This window comes from Phoca vitulina, unplaced genomic scaffold (genome assembly GCF_004348235.1).
Source record: "Phoca vitulina isolate PV1807 unplaced genomic scaffold, GSC_HSeal_1.0 scaffold33, whole genome shotgun sequence".
Taxonomy (NCBI): Eukaryota; Metazoa; Chordata; class Mammalia; order Carnivora; family Phocidae; genus Phoca; species Phoca vitulina.
Genome location: NW_022589736.1, coordinates 23159431 through 23186518, shown reverse-complemented (window position 1 = coordinate 23186518; position 27088 = coordinate 23159431). Strand labels below are relative to the sequence as shown.

Sequence of the window (27088 nt, the reverse complement as noted above, 5' to 3'; positions counted from 1 at the left end):
TCTGAAGGGGGGCAAAAAGCAGGCTTGGTGATGCAGTCAGTGTGAGGCCTGCTGCTGGCGGATACCCCTCACAGAGACTCACAGTCCTTAGTAACTGTGGGAGGCCCTCCTCCTCAGAAACCATTTGATTTGATTGACTCATTCTTTCCCCTACTAGTGTTGCAAAGAACAGGACTTGGGAAAAGCTGCCTTAATGCAGTTTCCAGAAGCAGCCTAATGCAGTGTAAAGAACAAGAGCTTTGAGCATAGGATCCTGAATTCACTCCTCCTTAGCTTTGATTCCTTGGGCAAACTCTTTTAATCTCTCTGAGCCTGTTTGCTGTCTTGCATGGGGATCCGAATGCCTATCTCAGGCAAGGCCAGCCGTCTCTGTACCCCGCAGTGCCCGGCTCTCTTCCACATCCGTGCGCTTGTGGGGAGCACACCAGGTACCCGAGGTCCGGCTACGTGGCCGGGTGGCTGGCTCTGTGTGGGTAAAAGAGTCAAGCACTTCATGGAGTTGTTACTCCCTCAAGACGGGGAAGGCTGCCCAGCCATCTGGCCAGATGCACCCTGACACCCAGCAGTTGCTAGGCGGATATGGCAGGACGAGCAGTCTCTGGCCACTGGCTGAGGGAGGTGGAAAGTTGTTCTGTGAGGACTTGAAAAGGGGAGTTTGGGAAAGCCCACGGGAGGAACAACAGCTTCCTCTGTAAACTGATCGAAGGCATGAGAGAACCAGCACTCTGTTTTGTTTGTTGTTGGCTTTTTTTTTTTTACTAGACTAAGTAACATCTTTATTTCTTTACCCAGCTTTATTGAGGTATAGTTGACACACAGTATTATAAGATATTTAATGTATACATGGTGATGATTGAGTATGTATCCATTGTGAAAGGATTTCCCCATCAAGTTATGAACACAACCATCACCTCACATATTGACCTTTTTTGTTTTTCTTTTGGTGAGAACATTTCAGTTCTACTCTCTTAGCAAATTTCAGTGATACAATACAGCATTAGCAACTATAGTCACCATGTTATACATTAGATCCTCAGGCCCTATTCATCTGATAGCTGGAGCTTTGTACCCTTTTACCAACTCTCCCTATTTTTCCAGCCCCTTCAGCCCCTGGCAACTGCTTTTCTGCTGTTTCTAGGAGTTCAAATCACACACACACACACACACACACACACACACACACACACACACGACATCATACAGTATTTGTCTTTCCCTGTCTGGCTTACCTCACTTAGCATAATGCCCTCCAGGTTCATCCACGTTGTCACAAATGACAGAATTTCTTTCTTTCTTAAGGCTAAACAACATTTCACTGTATACATATATATCACATTTTCTTGATCCAGTCATCCATTGACAGACACTTAGCTCGTTTCCCTACCCTGGCTATTATGAATAATGCTGCCGTGAACATGGGAGTACAGAGATCTTTTCGAGATAATGATTTTGTTTCCTTTGGAGCTATAACCAGAACTGGGATTGCTGGATCGTATGGTAGTTCTATTTTTATTTCCTTGAGGAATTTTCATACTGTTTTCCACAGCGGCTGCACCAGTTGCATTCCCACCAAGAGTGCACAAGGTTCTCTTTTCTCCACATCCTCGCCAACACTTGTCCTCTCGTCTCTTTGGTACTAGCCGTCCTGACAGGTGTGAGGGGATGTGAGGTTCTGATATGCATTTCCCTGCTGATGAGTGATGTGGAGCATCTCTCTGTGTACCTGTTGGCCATTCAACAGTCTTTTTCGCCAAAGGGTCTGCATGTATCAACTTTTAAGTATTAGGTTTCTCCTACCTTGTTTACATATCTAAATAAAGATTTGTGTGATTTTCTTTTCCCCTGAGCTTAAATGAGGAAGAGTCAGCGTGGCCCGAGGGGATTCATGGTGGGAAGACAAAGAAATGGGAGCTAAGGAAGAGGAGAGCAGACAGGAGGAGGCCTGGGCCGGTGAGGAACTGAAGGCGTCAGGGAACAGCAGGGGCAGGTCCTCTCCTTGTCTTTAAGGGAGCGTGGCTTTCTCTTCAGCTCAGAGACCGGGCTGCTTCCCAACAGGCTCGGGAGGAAAAATGGCCCAGCGGGTCTCCACAAATTGATTTCATTTCATTTTCAGCCCGAACTTCAGGACCTATAATTTCATATGCTTACCCTTTGCGTAAGGAAGTTCATTTCCTAAATTCTGTCCGAGTCGCCCGAGGCCCGTCAGCGGCTCCGCATCACTGAGTGGGGGTGGCCCCAAGTCCTCCAAGAGTCGGGGTCATGCGTCGTCTTCTTGGGCCACAAGCCCAGGGTCAGAGCAGTCGTGGACCCTGTGCCGAGCCAGCCAGCTGGGGAGTCAGGGAGCTGTTTGGTGTTAGCCAGCAGACGGGCCACCCCATTTTGTCCTCCATAATACTAGCCACGTTTTATTTGATCGATTAGAACCGTGTGCTTCCGATCATGTGTCTGGGTACATCTACTAAGAAGAAAAGAAAAATCATGACCTGCAAAGTCAAAACAAGAACTTGGCAGGCAGGCGTAGACTAAGCCGCAGAGCGAGGTCGGCCGCACGTTACAGGAGGAGGGAGAACAGGAATCCCGGGCCCGAGCTGCTGCACGGGAAGTGAGCCACCTTCAGCTTCTCCGTGCCCTTGCTTCCATCATAAGGAAACCTGAGCAGGACAGAAGGACTGTGTTATTCACCAGAGCACTGACACAGGCATTTGCTGGTTGATTGGGACATTTGGGCTTTTACTTCTTCGTGATGGACAGCATAATAATCTCCTCTCAGCCCAGTGTGCTGAATTTCAAAGTGCTTTCACAAGAGACTCTGCTGGAAGCTACTTGGGAGGTCCCTGGTTTTTCCCATCAGCCAGTCTCAATTGTCGGGAGAACAGCTCTCTTCCCTCCTTCTTGCCAGTCATGCTCTCTGCTCTTTGGTGTAACCCAACCTCCATGTGATAAATGCATGCCTCTCAGCATCCAGCTTTGCGTTTCAGGGAAAATAATACTAGCGCTGAGCCAGCCCCAAGTGTGGGGCTACATTTTTGGCCAGAGGAGCTGCCTGGGACTGTGAGAGCATCATAATGGAGGCTCCTGGCTGGCCGCCTCTTAGGGAGACCCTCTCGTTTCTGCTGCCCCTTCCCTCACAGCCTTCCCCCACAGGCGTTTTCCTGAGTTCGTTTCCTTCAAATATGGGGTTTTGTTTAAGGCCATGACTGACCCTGTTGCCTCCCACCCTCAGTTTCTTGCCCAGTTAAAGCTCATGGACTACAGCCTCCTGGTGGGAATCCATGATGTGGAAAGAGCCGAACAGGAAGAGGTGGAGTGTGAAGAGAATGACGGGGAAGAGGAGGGGGAGAGCGATGGCACCCACCCTGTCGGGACCCCTCCGGACAGTCCTGGAAATACACTGAACAGCTCACCGCCCTTGGCTCCAGGGGAGTTTGATCCAAACATTGATGTTTATGGAATTAAATGCCATGAAAGTAAGCTGAGTTATTATCAACCCTTTTTATCTACGAAATGGTTTGATTTTTGCCTTGTTTCCTACCAGTAACTGTAATCCCAGTTAAAATTATGCTGCCCTCCAAGACTTATTCTCCAGAGTCCCAATAATTGATTCAGGGACAAGAGTATGTTAAGAGGAACTGTAATCTCTGGTTTTGAAACATAATGTGATAAGGTCCTTGAGTTTTTTGATGTTGAGGGAATAGTGAGCCACAAACTATTTTATGTATACAACACACATGTGCACACACTTATGTAAAGGTAGCTAACATATAGAAGAAATGTTTGTAAATGTTTTTTTCTTAGCTATCTCTTCTGTGGCTCTAAAGGGTCAGGAATCTCTCCAGCACTAGGTACATATGCGGTCCCCTCTGACCCTCGCTCGGATACCCTGAAGGGCGGGTGTCTCATCACTACCAGCCCTTTCCTGTTTAGGAGCGCTCAAGCTGGCCCAGGATGTGGGATGACAATGTCTGATTTGCTGTCGTGTCTGTCCTCTGCTGAGTCACCCCCCCCCCGACTCCACCCCCATTAAAGGGTCTGTGGATCTCTTATCTAGAGTGAGCGTAATCTTAATCCTCAAAATCTGTATGACTGAGTATTTGAAGGAGTATTACCTTCTACCTTAGCTACTTACACATGAGAAAATCAAAATAATTTAGAGAGATGATAAATGCTGGCCTCTTATTGAGTAATAAAAATGATGGTTCATCATTATTTAAAAAAAAAATCTCATGAGGCATATCAGCCAAATGAGTTTGTGTTTTTTATTTTGCTCACCAAAATTTTCTTCAACACAGAAAATCAGATGTAGTCAAATGTACTTTTCTTATTGTTTACAATTAAGACAGCATTATATTTGTGGAAATATGCAGAAGACCGATCTTACAGATGATATGTGCCTTTATCCAGTTCTGATGCTAGACTCAGTGAGAATCATGAACAGGCGTGCCTCTAAGTGGGTTCTAGAGCACCACAATAAGGCGAGTCACATGACTTTGCTGATTTCCCAGTGCGTATAAAAGTTACGTCTACGCTATACTGCAGTCTGTCACGTGTGCAGTAGCACTGTGTCTTTAAAAAACAACATACATAGCTTGTTTTTTATAAAATACTTATTGCTGAAATATACTAACCATCATCTGAGCTTTCAGTGAGTTGTAATCACTGATCACAGATCACCATAAAAATATAATAATGACAAAGTTTAAAATATTGCTAGGATTACCAGAATGTGAGGTGAGCAAGTGCTTTTGGAAAAATGGTGCTGACAGACTCGCTGGACGCAGGGCTGTGGGTAAAGGAGGCAGCGTCTACGAAGCAGTAAGACTGTGATGGTAGAAGAGGATTAAGGAGCAAAATTACCTCTACTGGTTGCATTTTAAAAATAGCACTTTTCTTTACACCAAGGCAATACATAATGATTAAGGAAAATGCAGATTAACAAAAAAATGAAAACAGTCTTGCCCTTGGACCTCTACTGGTAATATTCTGGGGTTATACTTCTTTTACTTTTTAAATTGAGAAGAGAATTGGGGACAGAGTTAAGCTATTTAACAGGCATATGCAGGAGTTACATGGACTTTTTTTTTCCAAATTACTATTTTATTTTTTTATCACTTTTTTTCTTTTTTTTTTTTTGTATTTGAGGAGAGCTGACTCACCACGTTACATTAGTTCCAGGTCCACCACAGGGATGGGACAAGCCCATCCGTGATGCGGTGCTCACCGCAGCGCGGCTACCGTCTGTCACCACACGACACCGTTACCGGCTCACTGCTTGTATTCCTTTCGCTGTGCCTTTGTCCTCACTCCCCCCGACCTTTTCCTTCTGTAACTGGAAGCCTGTGGCCCCCAACCCCCTCCCCCATTTTGCCTCTCTCTCCACCCCACAAAACACAGAGGAGGGAGTAAAAACTAGTGGTTGTTTTTAGAACAAACGTGTTTTGCACCGCAGTATACGCCGCCTCCGTTGTCAGAGCCCGCAGTCCCCGTCCCGAGTCCCTGACCGTTGTCAGAGCCCGCGGTCCCCGTCCCGAGTCCCTGACCCTCCAGCAGGGCTCTTCCCAGCCGCGTCATTGGTCCCACAATCATTGCTCTCGTCCCTTTACAGACTCGCCCAGGAAAGAGGTGTACTTTATGGCAATTATTGACATTTTGACTCATTATGACGCAAAAAAGAAAGCTGCCCACGCCGCAAAAACTGTTAAGCATGGCGTAAGTATCTCCACTTTGTTTCCTTCTCTGCTCCTGGGCCCCTGCTGCGGTCTGTGGTGCGGGCACCGACTCCGGCTGTCCCCTTGCCACCAAGCTGGCCGGAGCCCCTCGGTGGTTCTTGTTCTCTGGAGGAGGGGGTCGGGTTCGGTCATGTTCAGAGTGCGAGATTAGAGGCGGCAAGTGCCAACAGCTCATGCCCGGGGCAAGTCACTTAAACTCAGCGGCTAGCCTTTTTACATGCTGGGGATATTCACAGACACGTGCATCTCTAGAATACTGTACAAATTCGGTTTTGTTGGGCAAATGCTTCAAAGATAAAAGTGAAGACAGCTATTCATGTTTTCACATGAATCCTCAAAACTGACCCGTCAGACCTGAAGCACTATTCTGTGCCTCAGACACTTCCCGAACATGCAGTATTATCTTTCTTTTTGTACAGTGAACTATATTTTTTCTACTACAGAAATCTTTTGGGTGCCAGATCCACGTTTAATAACATGAATTCTTCACCGTTATTGTGCTTGCTCTAAATTATCACTATCCTACACATATGGTGACTTGTTGAATTCCCCATGACAAGCCTATGGTGGATACTAGTGTAGCCCTGCTTATCAGTTGAAGAAACTGAGGAAGAAAGCCTAAGCTTGTCAGGGCCACGGCGCTAGAAAGTGGTAGAAATGGGACTGCTCCCAGAACCTAGCCCAGCCCCCTGCTCTATGCTAGTCCCATCCCCCTGCCCTACCAGCAAATCCCACCTGCCTGGTTGAACTTCACAAGTAAATACCCATTATGCTCGTATTGCAGAGATTCGTTTTGGCTTTCCAGGCGTTGTTAAAAAAGCCAGAGACCCCATCCCATAGAGATGAACTTGTGCCTTGGCTTGTTCACACGGGAAGGAGAGGCGCCTCCCCAGTAGTGTGTACAGCCAACTGAGGAACACCAGAACATCAGCCTCGATTAAAGGCTCTTTTTCTGTATTTTAAAATCAAACAGGCTGTCCTTCCAGCAAGGGAACCAGCCTAAAGCCATACTCTATTTGCCAAAGAAACATTTTAGTTACATCATCAGCAACTGTTTATGGCTTCCTACTGTGTGCAAAGCAGGGCCCGAGCCCTCGCCCAGCTCACTGCCAGTGTCCGAAACCCCGGGTCGGTCGGAACGGAGGGTCCCCGGCAGCTCTGCCCTGGCGGCTGGCATCGCCACCTTCAGAGTAGTGTTTGTGAATTACGCGTGTGCCCGAGGCACCATCCCCCTTCCCCGATTCTGAGTCCAGTCCACGAGGGTGGGGGAGGTCTCGAAAAGGCTCTGTGGTAATTCCGATGCTCACCTCTGACTGAGAACCACGGGTATACTGCAGAGACGGGACTGTAATCCCTATTTTAGCTTTCCCAGTTGTATAACCTTGAGAAAACGCTTTGGAGCTTAAGGGCCCCAACAACAAAGGAGTCCTAACCCCTTGCTGACGGGGTTTAGTGGACGACACCCGAGGTGAGCAGGTGCTGTGTGTCTGTGCCCACCCCTCCTCTCACGCGCCGCCGTATCACACACCATGTGGAACTGGAAATCGACCGGAGCAAGCATGGCTCCATTTTAGTCTCCACTATGCGACCCCAACTCAGCTTCACGATACACCACATGGCCTAAGACTGCAGTTTGCAGGAGCAAGACATTACTCTTGGCAAAGGAATGCTCTGGGCACTCTTCTCTGCCTTCAAGGCCTGGGCTCCTCCATGGAGATCCCCGTGGCCCGGGCCAGGCTAGGAAATTACAGGTTCCCCGGGGAGTATGGGTGTCCAAAAAGAGCACATGGTGACTTCGTAAAGCTGGTCTTGCCCTCTGCAGCTCAGGAAACTGGCCGGTAACCACAGACGTTGAGTCTGGTCGCCAGCACTGCCTCCCATAAGGGGTGATTCCCCGCCAAGCCTGCGTGAGGGGCCCCCGCTTCCTTGCCCCACACAGGTCTCTGTGGAGGGGAACACTGGCACCCCTGTGCCCAGCGCTGAGGGAAGCCCGCCCCAGCCCCTCGGGGGGAGGCGCCGTCAGCAGCCTGATGTCTCGCCCGGCTGTGGGTCCAGCTGACACGGACCCCACTGCTGTGGCTGTCACCCCTCTTTTGAGCGTGCCGCCACTTACCTGGGTCCTGAAAAAGAAACCCGATCCTATGTCCCTGTTGTTTCCCTTTAGCCAGATGTTGCTGTTGGTGTCATTCTCAAGGGATCTCCAACCTGCTCTCCTGAAAAATAGCAAGATTGTTACGTAGGCCACACAGACTCCACCATGTGACAGGAACATCCCCAACATGGCTAGTTCGATTTTTTTTGTAAGTTGCCACAGTCACAATGTGGTAACAGCATCTGTTGTTACTCTGACTCTTCGCCTCACTTTCACACAGATTCCTAAGAACGTTGATTATTCAGACACAATATCCAAGATATTCTATGTTTTAAGAACAGAGGCTGAGATTGGAAAATTATTAGCTTTGTATTTAGCTGCAACTGGAAATTGCTATAGAGACTAAGTAGTAATTATATCGATATTCTTCTCCTTTACAACTGCCTAGGCTGGTGCAGAGATCTCGACCGTGAACCCAGAACAGTATTCAAAGCGCTTTTTGGACTTTATTGGCCACATCTTGACGTAACCTCCCACATGGCCTTGGACGGACATGAGCACGGGAAGGAAAGAGGTGGCTTCAGTGTAGGAAAAATGAAAACCAAACTCAGTGAAGCACACCTCCTCGTTTACATCTTCAGGCCAAGATGACTGATTTGGAGGCTACTCGCTTTAACAGCTACCTGATATTTCCCAGCATCGTTCTAGCTATTTCTGACACGTGTGCGTGCGTGCGTGTGTGTGTGCCTGTGCGCGCGTGTATGCGTGTATCTTAAAAAATAATTAATTAATTAATTAATGCAAACCGGTCAGCTTCAGTCAGAGTGCATTTGGGCAACAACCCTCTGATTCCAGCTGTAGATGGATGGATGGATGGATGAGCACATGTGGGGGGAGGGGGCGAAGGAAATGCATGTCAGACCAACCATGTTGGCATCACGCGATAAACTGTGGATCAGTTTATTTTTTGGAGTTGAAAGATGTGACAGTATTCATAATAATAATGAAGATAATAATAATGATGATAATAATGATGGTGATTAAAAGAAAAAAACTTACTGCGAATGTTACATTTCTACCACGCACGCGGACACTCCTTAATAGTTGCCCCCCAAGCCCCTGGCGCTGGGCGGGGGGTCGCTGGCATCTCCAGCACGCCCTGGCTCAGGGTTCTGCCTCCACAGTGTCGGGGCTCCCGGCGTCCAGGGACAAAGGCCCCTCCTCTAGCAAGAAGCTGATGCCCCTAGTGACTCTTGTCTGTACATTTTCACCTCAGTAAGTATGTCCAGGAAAACTGCTTACTTCTCTTTTCTTGCCTGGAGCTTCTTCACTGTTACACTCTTATGTTGCAATATAGGAATTAACGCTACAAAATAAAAATAAAGCTTACCTGCAAAGTGCATAGTTTTGGGCAATGGTATCTACATCTCCTACAGTGGGAAGGTGAGCAGAGCATTAGAACTCTGAATTCTGTTAACGAAGGCAAATCTGAATTCTAAGATGTTTATGTTTCACCATTGGTTAAACAGTGGTATTTTGTTATCAATTATCCCTTTAACTGAAACCCTCAATTTTACTGTTTACATTATTAGGAAAACAGGGATATTTTTGAATCTAAAAATTTAATGTACAGCATGTGATTTTTTGAAGTTTACATGTAAAGTCATTTTACAGTGTAGGTGAAATAATGTTTGTCATATTTTGAAATGTATCCTGCAGTCATGTTTTTGGGTGAATGTTTTATTCAAGTACATGGTAGGCAGTCTTATACAATAAAAGGAAAAGGGTTGTTTTGTTTCCTCCAGATGTACATTTATCAACCTGATGATTTTTTTTCTAAATGTTTAACCCAAATCTGGTTATGTAAGTTCATTGCCCTAAACTGTGCTGTGTTTTAATCAGTTTATAAATTTCCAACATCGATCATGTATTTACCAACTTTCTGGCATTTTCTGAAAGGCGTCAAGCTAAAATATTAGACTTGCTTAGAGTAGGTTATCAACTTATACACTGTGCTAAAGCTGTGCCTTTGAAATTCTTTGTTTAAAACATGAGATGATTTTTGTAGGCAGTTTCAGAAAAGAAGAAAAAAAAATCCACCTTTCAGTGATTACTTATAACTCCGCAAACCGCCCCTGCCATACTGCCTCTTCCAGGAACTTTACTTCAGGGCTTATCAAGACTGCGACTGTGCCCACTGGGTGTGGGTTTACTTCGGAGAACACGAGGTGATAGGAAATCAGGATCTCTGGAAGCCAGCAGCAGCGCCATTCTACGACTAGTTACTGACTTCACCCAGGTTTGTTAGCTACGGTGGATAATGCTATCGCCACTGTGCCATGGTCGTCCAAATCTGTATTTCATGCATTCAAATTAGTTGAGACTGTGATCTGGGCCCCCATTCCCCCACCATTCATCCTGGCATCGAGTCCCTTTCAGTGTTCTGAAGTTCTACGGTGGTTTCTTTGACCCAAGACTACAAAAGTGAGACCCTGAAGTAAAGATAAGGTACACATACATTATTTGAGTAACTATTTCCTTTGTGGCCAGTCTGTGTATGCTTTTAGAAGTTTACAAAATGCTTTATTTTTTGTAACAGTCTCTGTCGTTCATTTCTGTCGATAAACTATTTGGACAGAGTGAGGAAGTTTGCCTTGTATCTCCTAGTGCTAACAATACACTCCAGTCATGAGCCAGGCTTTACAAAATAAAGCACTTTGATGACTCACAAGGTGGATCCTTTGTTCCTCTCTCTCGATTGTGTTTCTCTCTATTGCAAATAAATTTTAAGTACTCGGTACGAAGACTACCTTTAGCTGATCCTGGAAGAAGTAAAAGTGAAATTGAATCAAATCTCTTTAGAGCTTTGCCTTCAACCTGTGAACTATTTTATTAGAAAATAATAGAAACTTCCCCACCAAAATGGACTTACTGCAAGATGGACAGGCAGAGAAAAGAAATCTCTTTAGTGAATACCCCTATAAAGTATACTGTTTTATTTGTAATTTTTACCAACCACAGTTCTGTGTCAGCATTTTTCGAAACTTTCTTGGGCTGCCCCTGGTGGACGGAAGGCTGTCTGACAGCATCCTACTGTCGCTGGCGCCAGGTGAGCAAACACAGTCCGCTGGGCTAAAGCACTTGTTTGGAAAATGCCTATTTGTTCTAATGCAATTGATCTATGAGGGAATGATTTGAGCATAACGTGCTTTTCCCATTTACTTGTGTGCACTTCGGTCCACCAGGAACATGAGATGAACACAGGAAATCACACGCCCCCCCTCCAACATCACCAGCTCCCCCGGCGCCACCCTCTGTGCGCAGTCACGCTGGTCCGACTTGGGGTCCCTCCCGCCTCTGCTTTACAGCAGTCCAGAGATGCGGCCCTTCCGAGACTCTCCCACAGGTACCCTGCAGGTCCTTTTCAAGATAACCTGCCACATTTATTGGGGTATTTATATGTTTCCTGACCATTTAGCAATGCTGAAAACTGTACTACTGTTTTTATTAGGTTCCTCTTTTTTTTTTTTTAACTGTATCAGTGATGAAGTTTTGGGGTGTTGTGTCCCTGCACCCCAGTATTCCCATGAGCTCTGTGGGTTTTATTGTGCACAGAGCAATGATTTAATCTCCTGGACTGAATTCACATTGGTCCCAGAAAATTGGTTACTGCTAATTCATAGAAGGACAAAAGCTGATAGGAAGCATTAATCCTTGATGCAACGCTTTTGGAAATAAGCGATTAAGGGTTAAATGCAAAGGGACTAAGAACTGTGGATAATTAAGTGGTAATGTATATAATGTATACATGTATATTATGAAGCGGCGTAGTGAAGAGAAGGCAAGGCCAAGAGGTGGAAGATGGAATTAAACCCGGGAGTTCCTAACATCAGTGGACTCGGCAAGCCCCCAGCCACCACTGTACATGGAATGTTTAATTAGCACAAAATCAGCGGTCATGGTCTCTACTGCATATAAAAGCCTTCTTCCAGTTTGCAAAATAACACCCCCCATCTCTTCCTCCCTCCCCATCTTCTTAAACAGCACTTGATTCAGCTCCAGCCACGTTATCTGGAGCTGCTATGTTAAAAATACAAAAGTCTCTCTCCCTAAAGGGCAGAAACTTGCTGGGCCTTGTGGATCCCCACGCACAGGAGTGACATGCGCGCAGTCCGCCTGCTCACATGCCGACCGAACTGCTTTCTTTAAACAGTTGGCCTATCAAAGAGGCACTCCTGGTAAAGTGGCCCCGAAGACCAAGGAAGTGTCTCTGGGAGAGCAGAGTTGATAAGTTACTTAGAGCAATTACCAAAAGTTCTTTCATAAAAGGCAGCCCTAAAGAGTACAGTTGGGTACCTTTTCATCTAAGCCGAATGCCCTTCAGAAGTTTGTTTTAGTCCTGTTTTTGCGATTCGGTGAAAATCCTGCCAAAGGGCAGTTAAATGCCAGAGTCTATAATTTTCTCTCACTCTTAAACACTTGTGTTTAGTTTAACTTCTTAAGAGAAGGGACAAGAGGTTAGGATTTCTCAGAATCCAGTGTGACAGATGTGTGTTACAGAATCCCACACCTCGTGCTGGAAGAGGTGTCAGAGATAAGGAAAGCCTGGCCCGCAGAAGCTCAGTGACTCGCCCGAGGTCACAGGACAGTTCACAGCAAAGCCCAGGCTGGTGCTCTGCCGCAGCTCGAGACTGAGAGTTGAAGGCTTGAATGATGGACCTCGTGCCCTCTGGCGACTCCAAGACCTCACCACCACCCTTCCTGGGTGAGCACTCCTCTTTCCCTAATCCCTTCTGCTGTGTTTTGAGAGCCCTCCCTGGCCTGCAGCCGCCTGCATTTTATGACAAATGTTCTACACAGTTCATTTTATGAGAGTTAATCTATATTATTCCACTTCTATCATTTTCTCTTAGTCCAACAGCTTTTTATTACTGTCACTTGACAATTTAAATCAAGGGGTCTCACTTCTGATGAATGGCCAGTTTGGAAAACACGGTCTTAAGTGGCTAATCCCTCCCACTAAATGAATCACTGATTTTAAATACTTTTTGCAATATGCTTCTTTCTGTCTCTCTCTCCTTTCTCTCTCTCTCTTCCTGCCTCCCTTTTCTATACTTAAAATATACAAACAAGGTAGCTTCTTACTGATTAGAGCAGCGAACCACAGCCTGAGCGCCAAATCCAGCCCACCACATGATTTTTGTAGATTTACTGAAACAGCTACATCCATTCGCATATTTTCTATTGCTGCTTTCAAGCCACAGTGGCAGACTGAGTTGTGACTGAGACCTGACACCCATAAAAGCTTAAAACATTTACTATAGACCTTTGCAGAGAAAGTCTGCCGACCCCTGAAATAGAGCCTCATTTTAGTACCACAGAGTAGTTTCTGCAAAACCACGGACTTCAGCTACAATTGCTATATTATCCACAGAGATCTTCCTCCTCCCACCTGGAGTTGTTGGGATTTCTTTCATTCTTTTACTAAAGTTGTTGCAACTTCATGGCTGCCCTCAGTTTTTACTGAAGTTATTACTGCCATTTGAGTTTGTTTGAGTAAATTGCTATGGTCATCTTAAAGTATGATCGCAGTCACCAGTGGAATTGACTATCTGAGAAATCCACTTACAAAAGGGGCATAACTTTAAGTCATTCAATCACTTTGTTAAAGTCCTATAAAAACAGATGACTGAGTTCTTCAACATGTGACATTTTCTTAACAAATTTAAGATATTCATATACACTTTTAAAAAGCTTTTTTTGGTCACAGATAGTATTAGTTAAGGAGTCTGTGGCAACAAATATGTGCTACTTTTACCTAGTTTTACCAAAGATGATAGTACTAAAATATAAGAATTTGGTCAGACTGTGTTTACCTAAAATCTTCTTCCCCCTCAAGCTTCCTGGTAGTCTGGGGATGAGTAGCTTATTAGCCTGTGGATTTGGTGCCTTAGATGGCCTCAGATATTTTCCCCCAGAGTTCCAGAAGGGAGCTTCTTCCTGCTTTGGTTGTACTTACACATCTCCAAACCAAAGTTTGACCAGGCAAAATGAGGGAATTTTCCATTTAAATTCTGAGAACTCATCCTTCCACCCCACTCCACTCCCACTTTTTGTCCAGATTGTAAAGTTGATTTCTGAAAATTAGCAGGTCTTTCTAAGTTTCTAAAGATAAGTAAATAATCACAGAATGAATAGACCGTGTTATTGCAATGAATGCAGATGCACTGCAGGGCGTGCAAAGCAGAGAATCTTCACATTGTCAAGCACAAGGTTCCCCAAACCAAACACTGAATGTTTAACTATGAAGCCATACATTTTTTTCTTTTAATATTGTCCTACATGGGCTTCGGAATTTAGCTTTTAATTAAACAAAGTGTCATAGAGCATTGCCTCTTTTTACCAAAAATAAGCATCAGCAAAAATGCCAAAATATACAAATGAACTGTATGTATTGATCACAGCTCTAGGGAACCGGATAGACTAAGGGACATTTGGGATTTGCTGACTGGACACACATCCACTGTTCCCATGTGGGGTGGGGGTAGGATACATGTGCCATGGCTGTATAGATGCTCTTGGCTTTTGGTCCTCTAAATGCTGTTGTATAAAAAGGTTTTTAAGTCATCAGTGTGATGAGATTTAATTTTGACAAATTAAAATTTGTCAAAAAAAAAAAAACTATTGACTCAGGGGTCTGTGTTGTGCTAAAGCGTTTTCCTTCACATTCTCTCACTTAAATGTCATACACATGGTTTTATTTTTAAATAAAAAATTTTATTTATTTTTATCCTCCTTTCACAGTGAGAAGACTGAGGCTCAGACAGGTTCGTAAACGCTCTGAGGCAGTAAGTCACAGGGCCAGCTCTTCAACCAGGCCGTCTTAGTGTTCCTTGTACTGCATCAAGTGCTCTTTGCACTGTATCACATCACGAAGTTTCCCAAAATATTAAATGCCCTCAATTTCCTTCCATTTAATGCATGTGGAGTCAAACTGTCAACTAAAACTTTGTACTGCATCTGATTTGGACAGTCACGGTTGGCTTGGTTTCCCCCAGAGACCCCATGAAAATATTTGATCAAATACTAGTCCAGGTGTCGCTGGCAAGGTATTTTGTAGATGCGATTCATGCCTATGACCAATTTACGTTAACGAAGAAAGATTAGTGTAGATGATCTGGGTGGGCCTGATTCAATAAGGCCTTAAGAGCAGAACTGGGGTTTTTCAGAAGAAGAAGAAATTCTACAAGTGGAGAGTAGCTCAGCTCATGCCTGAGAATTCCAGCCCACCCTTCCCAACCAACAGCCTGCCCTCTGGTTTTTCAACTTAACCTAATAAGCCCTCACAATCATTTAAACCAATGCCTTGCAATAAATCACTTAATAAACAGCTTTGACTGGTTGTGTTTTTCTGGCAGAACCCTGACTCATACTGATCTTCCAGAGCTTTTCCAATAAGGGGAAAGGGAATGGTGGAATAAAACCCTCTGAAAATCCACTTCTCTATGAAAGTAATCAGAACACTTGCAAAAATTGTCATCATCAACTTTTTCAGAACTCTGGATATTAGCCAAAAACCTGCAGCAATCTGAGGAGCTTTTATTCAAGAAAACAACTGGATCTTGGGAAGAAGTGAGCTTTTCATGTTTTATCTTTTACCTTATTCCCAGATACACAAAAACCAAAAATTTGTCACTAGCAGATCCTCCCTATATAAACACTGAATGAAGTCCTTCAAGCTGAAATGAACATGATGTGAGCAAGACAGTGGAGTAAAGCCCTGGCCCCTCCTTCCCCCGACAAACACACCAATTCAGCAACAATTCAGAGACAGTCTCTTTCTGAGAAATCCAGAAACCGAAAGGCTCTTGCACCCGAGAGAACACAAAACCAGACTCACTGAAGTCAGTAAGCAGATCCAGGACAGCCTCTCACGGGAGTCCCTGCACCTGGCAGAGCACCCCATGATCAGGAAGAGCCCTCCTACCTCCCTGCTTAACCCAGGGGAAGGCAGAGGTTGGTTTATACGTCCAGCACCCCAACTTTTCCAAGAGGTCTCCCCAGAAGACTAGCTTTTATCTTGCCAGTCTTGGAGCTGCGACAGGCCGGGCACAGTTAGCCGCCTGGGGAAAAACGGACACAGCAGCGTGGGCCGGTCGATGCCATAGATCCTCCCGCTGCCTGGTACAGAGTGAGTGGATGAAAAATCCCTGTCAGTTGTCAGCTGCCTCTAGGGAGGAAAAGAGTTGATTTTTATGCCCACCACCCCAATTTCTCCAGGGCTGCCCAAAGAGCTAGCAACGGGCAGTTCTGAATCTCTTGACTAGTCAGCACAGTCTGGTTGCCTTGCGGAGAACAGAGATGGTGGATTGAACTGATAGACGCCATAGCCCCCCATGCCCCTGCTCCGCACAGAGAAGGAGACAAAAATGACAGCCGCCTGCTTCTCCCTGAGGAGGGAAAGAGTTGGTAGAGGTCCCCACAATCTCTAACTGGACTGAATGACAAGGGTCTTCTGTACAAAGCCAGTCCACGAAGCAGGAGAGGTGCCTGCTTTTCCTAATGCATGGATACCAACAGAGTCAAGGATGATGAACAATCAGGAAAAGATGTGCCAAACAAAGGAACAAGACTTATATCCAGAATTCACAAAGAACTTTTACAACTCGACAAAGAGACAAATTTTTTTTTAAATATTTTATTTATTTATTTGACAGAGAGACATAGCAAGAGAGGGAACACAAGCAGGGGGGAGCAGGGGAGGGAGAAGCAGGCTTCCCACCGAGCAGGGAGCCTGATGCGGGGCTTGATTCCAGGACCCTGGGATCATGACCTGAGCCGAAGGCAGATGCTTAACGACTGAGCCACCCAGGCGCCCCCACAAAGAGACAAATTTTAAAATGAAAGAATTTGAATAGATGTCTCTCCAAAGAAGACATACCAATAGTTAATAAGTACATGGAAAGATGCTCAGCATTAGTTATTAGGGAAATGCAAATGAAAGCCATAAATCACTTCACGTCCACTAGAATAGAAAGAATCAAAAAGACAGACAACAGCGAGTATCGGTGAAGATGTGAAAGAACTGGAACCCTCAGAATGCTGGTGGAAATATGAAATGGTACGACCACTTTGGAAAGCAGTCTGGCAGTATCTCAACTGGTTAAACATAGGTTACCATAGGACTCAGGAATAACACTCATAGGTATATACCCAAGAGAAGGGCTGCATTTCTTCTGGAAGCCCGAGGGGAGAATCCATTCTCTTGCCTTTTCCAGCACCTAGAGTCTGCCTATATTATGGGCTTGTGACACCTTTCATCACCAAAGCCAGCAGTGTAGAATCTTCAAATTTCTCTCTCCAACTCTGCTTCTCTCATCACATCTCCGTTTTGATCAAATTAGCTAGTGGTCTATTTGTACATGTTTTCCAAAGCATCAGAATTTTAATTAATGGATTTCATCTACTATTTTTTTGTTTTCAATCCCATTAATTTCTGCATTTACCTTCATCATCTTTGTGTGCTTTCTTTTGGTTTTATTGTTCTTTTTTCTAGATTTTTGAATTGGGGATCTAATTCATTTATTTTCAATTTTTAATTTTAATTGATACAGGTGTTTAGGGCTATGAGCTTTTAAATGATCACTGCTTCTTATATTGAGACATTTTAAATATGTAACTATATAAAAGTTTTATGTATATATTCTTGATTTATAGCCTTTTCATTATCATTTTTCAGATTCTGTAATTTTTGTGTATATTTCCCTCCTAGCCCAAGAGTTTAAAAGAAATTTTAAAAAAATTTCCAGGTGGAAGTGCTTTTTTGTTTTTAGTTTTGTTTTTAATTTCTAACTTATATTGTGTTCGGAAACTTTTAGTAATATTTCACTTTCATGAAACCTGTCAATGGTTTCCTTGTGCCCTAATACATGACCCGTTTTCCGGAACGCTCACATGGTCTTTAAAAGAAGGTATAGGGGCGCCTGGGTGGCTCAGTCGTTAAGCGTCTGCCTTCGGCTCAGGTCATGATCCCAGGGTCCTGGGATCCAGTCCCGCATCGGGCTCCCTGCTCCGCAGGAGGCCTGCTTCTCCCTCTCCACTCCCCCTGCTTGTGTTCCCTCTCTCTCTCCCTCTGTCTCTCTGTCAAATGAATAAATAAAATCTTTAAAAAAAAATAATAAATAAAATAAAATAAAAGAAGGTATATTCCCTACTATCAGGGAGCTGTGTTTGAGCCAAAGGATCCTAAGGCTGAGGGTGCACAATTCACCCCAGTGATGGCGTTGCCTGGGCTCCACAGCAACTGCATGCCCCAGTTTCTGTTTCCCTGTTCAAGTTCATATACACTTTCCGGCGGCCAAGAGCCTGCTCACCGCGGTCACACGCCGTGACCTGACTCTCGACTTCACTCTAGGGTTGCTCTGCTGTCAAATCAGTATCCAAGTTTTCACTCACCTCTTTCGGACGACCTACAAATCGAAATTTTCCTGTAGTCTTTAACATCAAACACCCGGCCAGTCGGCCTGATCTCACCGCCGATGAACGAATACCACACCGCGAAACACCCGGGAGCCCAGGGTACTCAGCCGCCCCGGCGTCACTCTGACCCAACAGCCCGCAGCCGGTCCTCGCCGCCATCTTGCGTGGCTGACCCTTGACCCTGCGCGCTGCTGCGCCGAGGGCCCACGACGCAGGCGCACTTTTACTATCTTACCAGGCATCCTGACTCCTATCGTGAACGCCCAACATACGCGGTCTTAGTCTACTTTCCTCTCTCGCTCCTTTCTCTTACTATTTTGAGTTACATTTTTTCTACTTTTTCAGATCATATCATCTTTATATATTATTCTTTTACCCATAACTCCACCCTTATTTTAGCCTTGGCGCTGTAATTATAGGAAATGTTCACCATCAGTCCTTTCGCCAGCTTCTCCCGTCATCTCATCCTGGGTAAGGTTCATCCTGTAGCACAAGAGCAGACCAGCTTTCTGACTGAGGAACCTGACAGTCAATATTTTGGGCTCGGTGGCAATCTGTCAGTATTACTCAGTCTGCTGTTGTAGTGCAAAAGCAGCCGTGGACAATACATAAATGGACGGATGTGGCTCTGTTCCAATAAAATTTTATTTACAAAAAAAGGATGGCCAGTTTGCTGAGCCCTGCTGTGTTAGTTAATTTTACATGTCAATTTGACTGGATCACAGGATGCCCAGATACTTGGCTAAGCATTATTTCTAGGTGTGTCTGTGAGGGTGTTTCTGTATGAAATTGCCACTTGAATTTGTAGATTCAGGAAAGCAGTTTGCCTCCCCCCAGACCCCAATGTAGGGGAGCACCATCCTATGTTGAGGGCCTGATTAAAACAAAACAGGAGAGGAAGGAAGAATTCAGCCCTTCCTGCCTGATCACTTGGGTTGGGACATTAATCTCCTGCCCAAGGCACTCGTGGTTCTCAGGCCTTTAAACTCGTACTGGCTTTCCTGGGTCTCCAGCTTGCAAATGGCAAATCATGGCACTTCTCAGTCTCCATAATTGTGTGAACCAATTCCTTACATAAATCTCTTCCTGTATATACCATCCTATTGGTTCTGCTGCTCTGGAGAACCCTAATACGCCTGCTTCTAATAAATTCCTTTGGGAAAACACCTGTGTATGGTAGTCCCTGAGTTCTTGCACTCAGGACTGTTTCTCAATAGCTTTGATATTTGAAGGGTAGCTTGGCTGAATAATTTTCTTCTTTACCTGTGAAGTCTAGTCATTTTACCAGGCCTACAAGGCAGCTTCCAGTGGTCCTCTCTTCCCAGTATTCATGCCTTTGTTTAATCCTGTCCCCTCAAGTGTAGGCTGGAACAGTGACTCACTTCTAACAGAATATGGCAAAAATGATGAAATGTCACTTCCAAGATTAGGTTACAAAAAGACTCTGGCTTCCATCTTCCTCACCCTCTCTTGCTCTCCTGCTTGCACCCTCTGATGGAATCCAGCTGTCATGTTGTGAGCAGAGGCCCACTTGGCAAGGAACTGATATCGCTTCCCAACAGCCAATGAGGACTTTCTTTCAGCCTGCCAGAAACCATGTAGGTCCTCCCTCACCTGAGCCTTCAGGTGAGACCCAGGGCTGAGAACTTCACCACAGCTTCACAAGAGACCTTTAGGCAGAGACACTAAGCTGAGCTGCTCCTGGGATTCTTGAGCCACAGAAACTGTCGGATAAGAATTGTTTGCCATTTTAAGCAGCTAACAGATAATAGATAACACAATCGATAACAATATACCAGAATAACTCAAAGATCATCCCAGCCTCATTGTGAGGGTGCCCACTTCCTTTTTTAAAAAATTGTGGTAAAATACACATAACATAAACTTTCCTATCTTAACCATGTTTAAGTGTACAGTTCAGGGGTGTTAAGTACACGTGCATTGTTGTGCAACGGATCTCCAGAACTCTCTTCCTCCTACAAAACTGAAACACTGTACTACAAAACAACACCCCCATCCCACCTCTCCCAACGCCTGGCAACCACCATTTCACTTTCTCTTTCTATGAACTTGACTACTCTGGGTTCTTCATGTAAGTGGAATCATAAAGTATGTGTCCTTTTGTGACTGGCTTGTTTCACTTAGCATAATGTCCTCAAGGTTCATCCATACTATAGTGTGTGCCAGAATGTCCTTCCTTTTAAGCCTAAAAACTACTCCATTATACAGATATCCCACATTTTGTTTATGCATTCTGGACATTGGATTGCTTCCACCTTCTGGCTATTGTGAATAATTATTACAATAGTTTTATGTGGATGTGGTCTGCTCTGTGGTATTTTCATTCATTTCCACAATAGTGTGGGGGGAAGCATGGGCATGTTTTTTGTTTCTGCAGGATCCCTAATTTTTTCCTCTTCTTTCCTTCTTTTCCTTCACTGCCGTATCTCCAAGAGGTACCTCCCTTTCCCTATAATAGCTGAGTCTCCCCCATCCTCTGAAGCAATGCTTCACCAAAGTGCTTCCGTTCTGCTCACTTTCAAACTCCTTTCCTTTCCCCCAGTGCTATGAGTTATCAATGCCTGACTTGCATTTCAGTATTTTGTATTGGACTTTCTTTTTCTGGAGGTGACATTTTTTTGTCTTCTGCACCCCTCTACTCTTTTTTATTGAGTCTCTTTAGCTTCCTCTCCCCTGCTTTCCACACCCACTGGCATGTGTGATGAGTAGGTGGCAGGAGCTTTTGAATTCTGGTTTGTTTTCTACTTCGGCATAATTTGAGTTCCCTGGTATTCTGTCTCCTAGTACTGCAGAAGGTGTGGGACATGGCTTTATTTGTTCTCCTTGTTGGATTTATGGATACTTGTGGAGGGTGAGAGGGAAGATTCAGAATTAGGCAGCCACCAGTGACCTCCAAACCTGAAAGTTCCAACCAAGCTTTAAATGTCAGAGTTCCTTAGGGTTTGGACCTGGGTTCTCTGCTCGCTGTATGTAACTGTTTCTAGTCAATCTCAATGATTTTCATGACTCCAGTTATCAATGATACATCATTAGCCACTACATATGTATCTCCTACTCATATCTCTCCTTTGAGATCCAAAACTTCAACCAATTCATCCTCTTCACTTGGATGTTTCAAAGGCCCTTAAGCCACAGATCCTGCAAATACCAAACTAAATTCATGCTATTCTCTCCCCCCAAACCTAGGCCTCCTCCAGTTTTTCTATCTTACTCCCATCCATTTAGGTGTATAAGCCAAAATCTTGGGAGTCATTCCTCTCCACCCTCAATTCCACCACCTCTCCCCCATATCCAATAATATCACATCCTCCTAATTCTCCTGTCAAGTATCCCTCAAATTCATCCACTTTTCTCCATGTCTACCACCTTGTTTAAGCTTTCAGAGTCCAGGGGCATCTGGGTGGCTCAGTCGGTTAAGCGGCTGCCTTCGGCTCAGGTCATGATCCCAAGGTCCCAGCATCGAGCCCCACATCGAGCCCCACATCGGGCTCCCTGCTCAGCGGGGAGTCTTCTTCTCCCTCTCCCTCTGCCCCTCCCCACTGCTTGTGCTCCCTCTTTCTCTCTCAAATAAATAAATAAAATCTTTAAAAAAAAAAAAAAAAGCTTTCAGAGTCCATTCAGTTACTCAAACAAAAAACCTGGGAACTTCCATTACTCATTTCTTTCCCTCGCCACCACAGTCAATCAGTCAGCAGATCCTGCTGGCTCTTCTTTCAAAATATCCCATTCCATCAACTTCCCCCTATTTCCACTGCTACCACTCTGGTCCAGACCCACCGTCATCTCTCACTGAGTGCCCACTTGCTACAAGGTATATTCTCCTGTTCCTAAAAGGTAAATCAAAACATGTCACTCGTCACTCACATATATGAAACCCTTCAATGGCTTCTCATCGTACTTAGAATACTCACACTCCTCACGCGGCCTGCCAGCCTTTAGTTCATCTTGCTCCTGCCTGTTCCTTAGATCTTATCTACTCCTTTCTCGGCGACTTCCTGTGCTCCTCCAGCTATACCTGATTTGTGTCTGTTTCTCGAACAAGTCAAGTTCTTCCCAACTTAAAAGTCTTTGTGCTCACGCTTCCCATATCCTGCAAGGTCCTTCTCTGGCTTGTTCCTTCTCATACTGAAAATCCTATGAAATGAAGATTCTTCCATAATTCCCTCTTAATCATAATACTCTGTTCATTGACGTTATAATCCATCTTACAGCCTGTCATTTTTTCACGTGTGCTGGTTTGCTGTCCTCTGCTACAAGGCAAAAGCACAGGTGTCGTGGGGGCCCATAGAAAGATAATTTGGCCATTCCTTGAGGAGATAGAAAGCTGCCAAGAGTAAGCGGTGCTTTCTAATTTGAGATCCAAAGGATCATGTGCCAAAAGAGGAGGTGGGGTCGTGAGTAAGAGGGGACTGTTTTGACTGAGTGAACAGTAGATAGAGAGGACTGAGACAACACGGCACTTTTGAATGGTTTCATGTGGCTAGGGATAGAGTTAGAGGCCAAGAGCAGACAGGAGGATGGACAGAATGGGCGGCATATACTGTACACATATACATGAAAATGGTGGTATTTAGAACTTACTCCTTTGACACACCAATCCCTCTGATAGGAATTTATCCTACAGAAATACTCAAACATGTATGAAATAATAATGTCGGCACATTCATTGAAGCTCTGTTTGTACTGGCAAAAATGGAAAACAACTTAAATATCCCATAGACATTTATCCAAAAAAGAGAAAACCACTTGAAAAGAATGTGGATGCTCTAAATGTGCTGATTCTGGAATGATCTATCCAAGAGATACTGACAAATGAACAAAACAAAACAAAACATGGCACCCAACAGCATATAGAGGACAATTCCATTTGTTTTAAATAAATATCTATGCATGTAGATACATAGAGTATCTCTGGGAGAAAACACAAGAAACCAGTTTCAGTGGTTGCCCCTGGAAGTAAGGGGAAATATATGACTTCAAGACAGATGGGAGAGATACTTGTTTTACATGATATACCCTTTTCTACCTTTTGCAAATACAAAATACAAATTAAATTATAACTCTTTAAAAGAGTGCTGGTATTGAAATTGAGGGAAAGGCTTTTGATGCTTAGAATTTTCTTGGTCATCACTTGGCATACTCACTACATCTCTCTCGTTCTGGGAATTCATTCCCATTAAAATAAAGCAGCAGAGGGGCACCTGGATGGCTCAGTCATTAAGTGTCCACCTTCGGCTCAGGTCATGATCTCAGGGTCCTGGGATCAAGCCCCGCATCGGGCTCCCTGCTCCGCGGGAAGCCTGCTTCTCCCTCTCCCACTCCCCCTGCTTGTGTTCCCTCTTTCACTGTCTCTCTCTGTCAAATAAATAAAATCTTTTAAAAAATAAGTAAATAAAATAAAATAAAATAAAATAAAATAAAGCAGCAGAGTGAGGCCCCAAGATAGGGGAGCAGGGAAGTTACCTAGATTGGCCACTTATACCTACATTCACTACAATCTCCTCTGAGCGGGGCATAGAAAACTTGTTCTTAGACTGGTTAAAGATTTGGTTTCCCTGAGCCTCCTCTGGAGTCGGGGAAGTGGGCAGGTGTCTAGGCTCCAAAGGGCACTCCCAGAAAACAGTGGGAACGGAAATGTCTTTCTCCTTTTCTCCTTTCTTATGGTGTCTGTGCCCCTAGATATTGCTACCCAAGTATTAAGCAGCAGGGTAATGCATGGCAGCTTTTAAAGCCTGTGCGTTTACAGAGAAAGTTGTAAGTTCACCTTGAGCTAAATTCTCACCGCCATGTCCTCAGCTTGCTTGTGCAGACTGTATGTTTGGTAACCTCTCTGTGCTGATGGGCTGGGCCTTCTCACGGCTGAACTGAATCCCAGGGGTCAGTGATGGGACCAGATGTACACTCACCTCCCCGTTATACTTTGAGTGAATGTTGATTCAGCATTTATAACTTTCCTTGTAAAAAATAGGATGTTGAACTCCCCACCCACGCCCGCTTTCTCATTTTTATTTCCTCACTCATTTTCATTTATTTATTATTCCCCAACCAGAATTCTCACAGGGGCAAAAACAATTGAAATGTGTGAGTCGCATGTCACCAGCAGCCCTGATGTTTGCACAGGAAGCAACCACAACAATGAGCAAAGGAACGGAGAGAGCTGCTCTTAAGAGTAGGTGTCCCAGACACCTGTGAAACCAGCCCTGAGACAGAAAAAATGCTGCCAAGAAACAAGCGCCTTAGATAAATGGAAAAGGCAGACCTCTAGGATTCGACTGTACAGAATTTACGTCGCAATCTCTCACATAACGGATTGTATTGAACTCCTAGTATGTGTTAAGCTTTGTGTGAGCCGCTGAGGGTGTGAACGTAAGTGAACTAAAGGAACTTCCGGGCGAGCATGGAAGGCGACGGTGACATTATGGAGCACTGAGGACTAGGGGCCCCTCCCCCATGGACCATGGCGCTGCAGGTCTGGGCCCCTGTTCTCTGCTTACTTGCTGCCCGTGGGTATTTATGTCTTCCTAGCACAGTCTGCACTTCTGAGTGGAAAGCCTCAAGTGTCTTCTTTCATGTGCCAGCATGAGAAGAGCAGAGACTCGAAAATCATCCAGATCTGAGGTTGAATCCCAGCTCTGCAGCATGACCCTAGGCAGGCATCTGCGTTTCTGTTGCCACATTTATAGAAAGGAGATATGATGCAGCTCACGTGGTTGTTTTAGTGATCGGCTAAAATAATACATGTCATTGTGCACTAGTTTTAGGACTTAGCACACAGTAGGTGCTTAAGTCCCCCAGATCACTTAGGACTGTACGTATTCATCAGATATTCTAATTTATTAATTAGAAGGAATCATTGGATCCATTTCCATGCAACCATCTAAGATGATAGATGGGTACAATATTACAGATGCTGTGTAGCTGCAAGAGATAGGTCAATGTTCTGGCTTCAACCATATTGTCACTCTTCCCTAATGGTTTCCATTAATGAACCAAATTGTCCGAAAACTGCCCTTCCCTCTCATTCCTTCTTCCATTCAAATTCCCTTTCTTATATATTCATAGATGTCTCAGAGCAAGGTCAGCCATGTCTGCTTTAATATGTCAGTGCAGGGTCAATGTTTTAGGGTTGGGATTTGATGTGTAGGTATGATAAAGTAGATTACAAGGTAGTGGGAACAAATGGGTCACCAGAAGGGACAGACTGTGCACTAGATGAGGTGGTGTCTTTTCAGACTGTTATAGAATAAAACACAATGAGGAGAAGGTTATGACTTCACAGAACCAGCGGGCCTCCCTCAGGAGCCCAGGCTCTGCAGGAAAGGGAGAGAAAACATGGGTGGGTAAGGAGTTCTAGCTGACCATTCACTCCACACACCAACCTTCCAATGACAATTTTCTCCCAGACAGAGGATGTGGCCGACTCTCACCTCCAGTGACAGAAAATGGCTTTGCAGTAACTGGTAGACACATAGCTCTGACAGGTTTCCTATTGGGACCAGAATGTTTTCTAAAGCTGTCTTAACAACACGTTAGAGATATTTTTCTTCTCCTTTACCCTCCCTCATTACCATCTAGTTCATTGCTCAACATCTTCCTGAAACCTTTCTCTGGCTGGTGGCTTCCATCCTGATTTTTCTCTACAGGTAAAATGTGTGCAGGCCCCTCTGTTGAAGTATTCTTTAGCAGATCTTTGATGCAACCCAGGGAGAAAAAAAAAAAAAAGCTTTCCTGGACAAGAAATTCAGGGAAAACATGTTGATAAGGGTGCTATCTTGGGGCAGAAAGAGGACTGGAGGTTAAGGGAGAGTAATTCCCAGATTCTTGGATGTTGTGAATAAGTGATCCTTTGCTGTTTTACTAAATTACAAAAATAATAATGAAAACTTCCAAAATACTTCTGTAGAGCAATGAAAAAGTTTAAAAAACATAAGGAAAAAAATCCATCGATCCCATTAAGTTGTAAATATAGTCCAGGTCACAAAGAGAAACCATGACACAAATTCCAAAACCTCAGGGTTTTTTGCTTGTGGCTTAAATCAACCGATTCTTCTCACTTCCAGAGGGTCCCTTTCTCAGAGGCCCCAGCAGCCCACTGAGAATCCCACTTAGCAAAGGTCAAACCCATCAACAAAGGTCAATGCTGGTGGCCCCCCTGCTGTAAAGTTCTCTTGTCAAAATTTCAGGCAAAGATTAGATAATAGCATGTTTCATAATAAAAGCAAGAATAAAAACGTAGGTAAAATACATTCCTATTTATCAAGAATCAAAGTTATCTGAAAACAAGAGTTCACAGAATGCTTTTGCTGAACCACACAATGATAAATGATGTCCAGGCAGGGCAATATCCTAAAGGGCTTTATGACTCACCGAGAATCACATAAATCATGGTGGGGTTGGTCTGTGCGGTGTGAATGTTATTAAGGCTTTTGAACACTTTTTTGAAATTAAGTGGTTCATTTAGGGCATATTAATCAATTTAATCAGGAGTCCCCATTTCCCAATCATTTGGGGGCGTGAGTGGGTTCTACAAGAAAAAGCATTGACTGACCTTTTTTTGTGATCACAAAACCTTTCACTCGGTCCATCCAGTCATCCATCCAAACAACAGATCTTTATTGACGCCTGTGTTTCGTGCTGGGAGCTCTGTGGTGCTTGCAATTCTTCTATTCACCCAATACCTCCTCTGACCCAACTGTCCTTTTCTCCCCCTCTGCTTCTAATCACTTTCTTGTCTAGTCATTTGTGACAGAAATTGGGAAATAAAGGCATG

At 44.5% G+C, this 27088-nt stretch overlaps 1 protein-coding gene across 2 annotated transcripts in view; it reads left to right on the top strand.

Moving 5' to 3' along the window:
• Window positions 1–10549, top strand: part of PIP4K2A (phosphatidylinositol-5-phosphate 4-kinase type 2 alpha) — a 173686-nt gene extending 163137 nt beyond the window's left edge. For both annotated transcript variants that reach the window (XM_032425909.1, XM_032425910.1), the window contains exons 8-10: window positions 3224–3467; window positions 5603–5706; window positions 8267–10549. In XM_032425909.1, coding sequence (XP_032281800.1) covers window positions 3224–3467; window positions 5603–5706; window positions 8267–8347 — 429 coding nt within the window. In that variant the 3' untranslated portion in view covers window positions 8348–10549. The remainder of the gene's footprint in view (window positions 1–3223; window positions 3468–5602; window positions 5707–8266) is intronic.
• Window positions 10550–27088: the final 16539 nt, after the last annotated feature.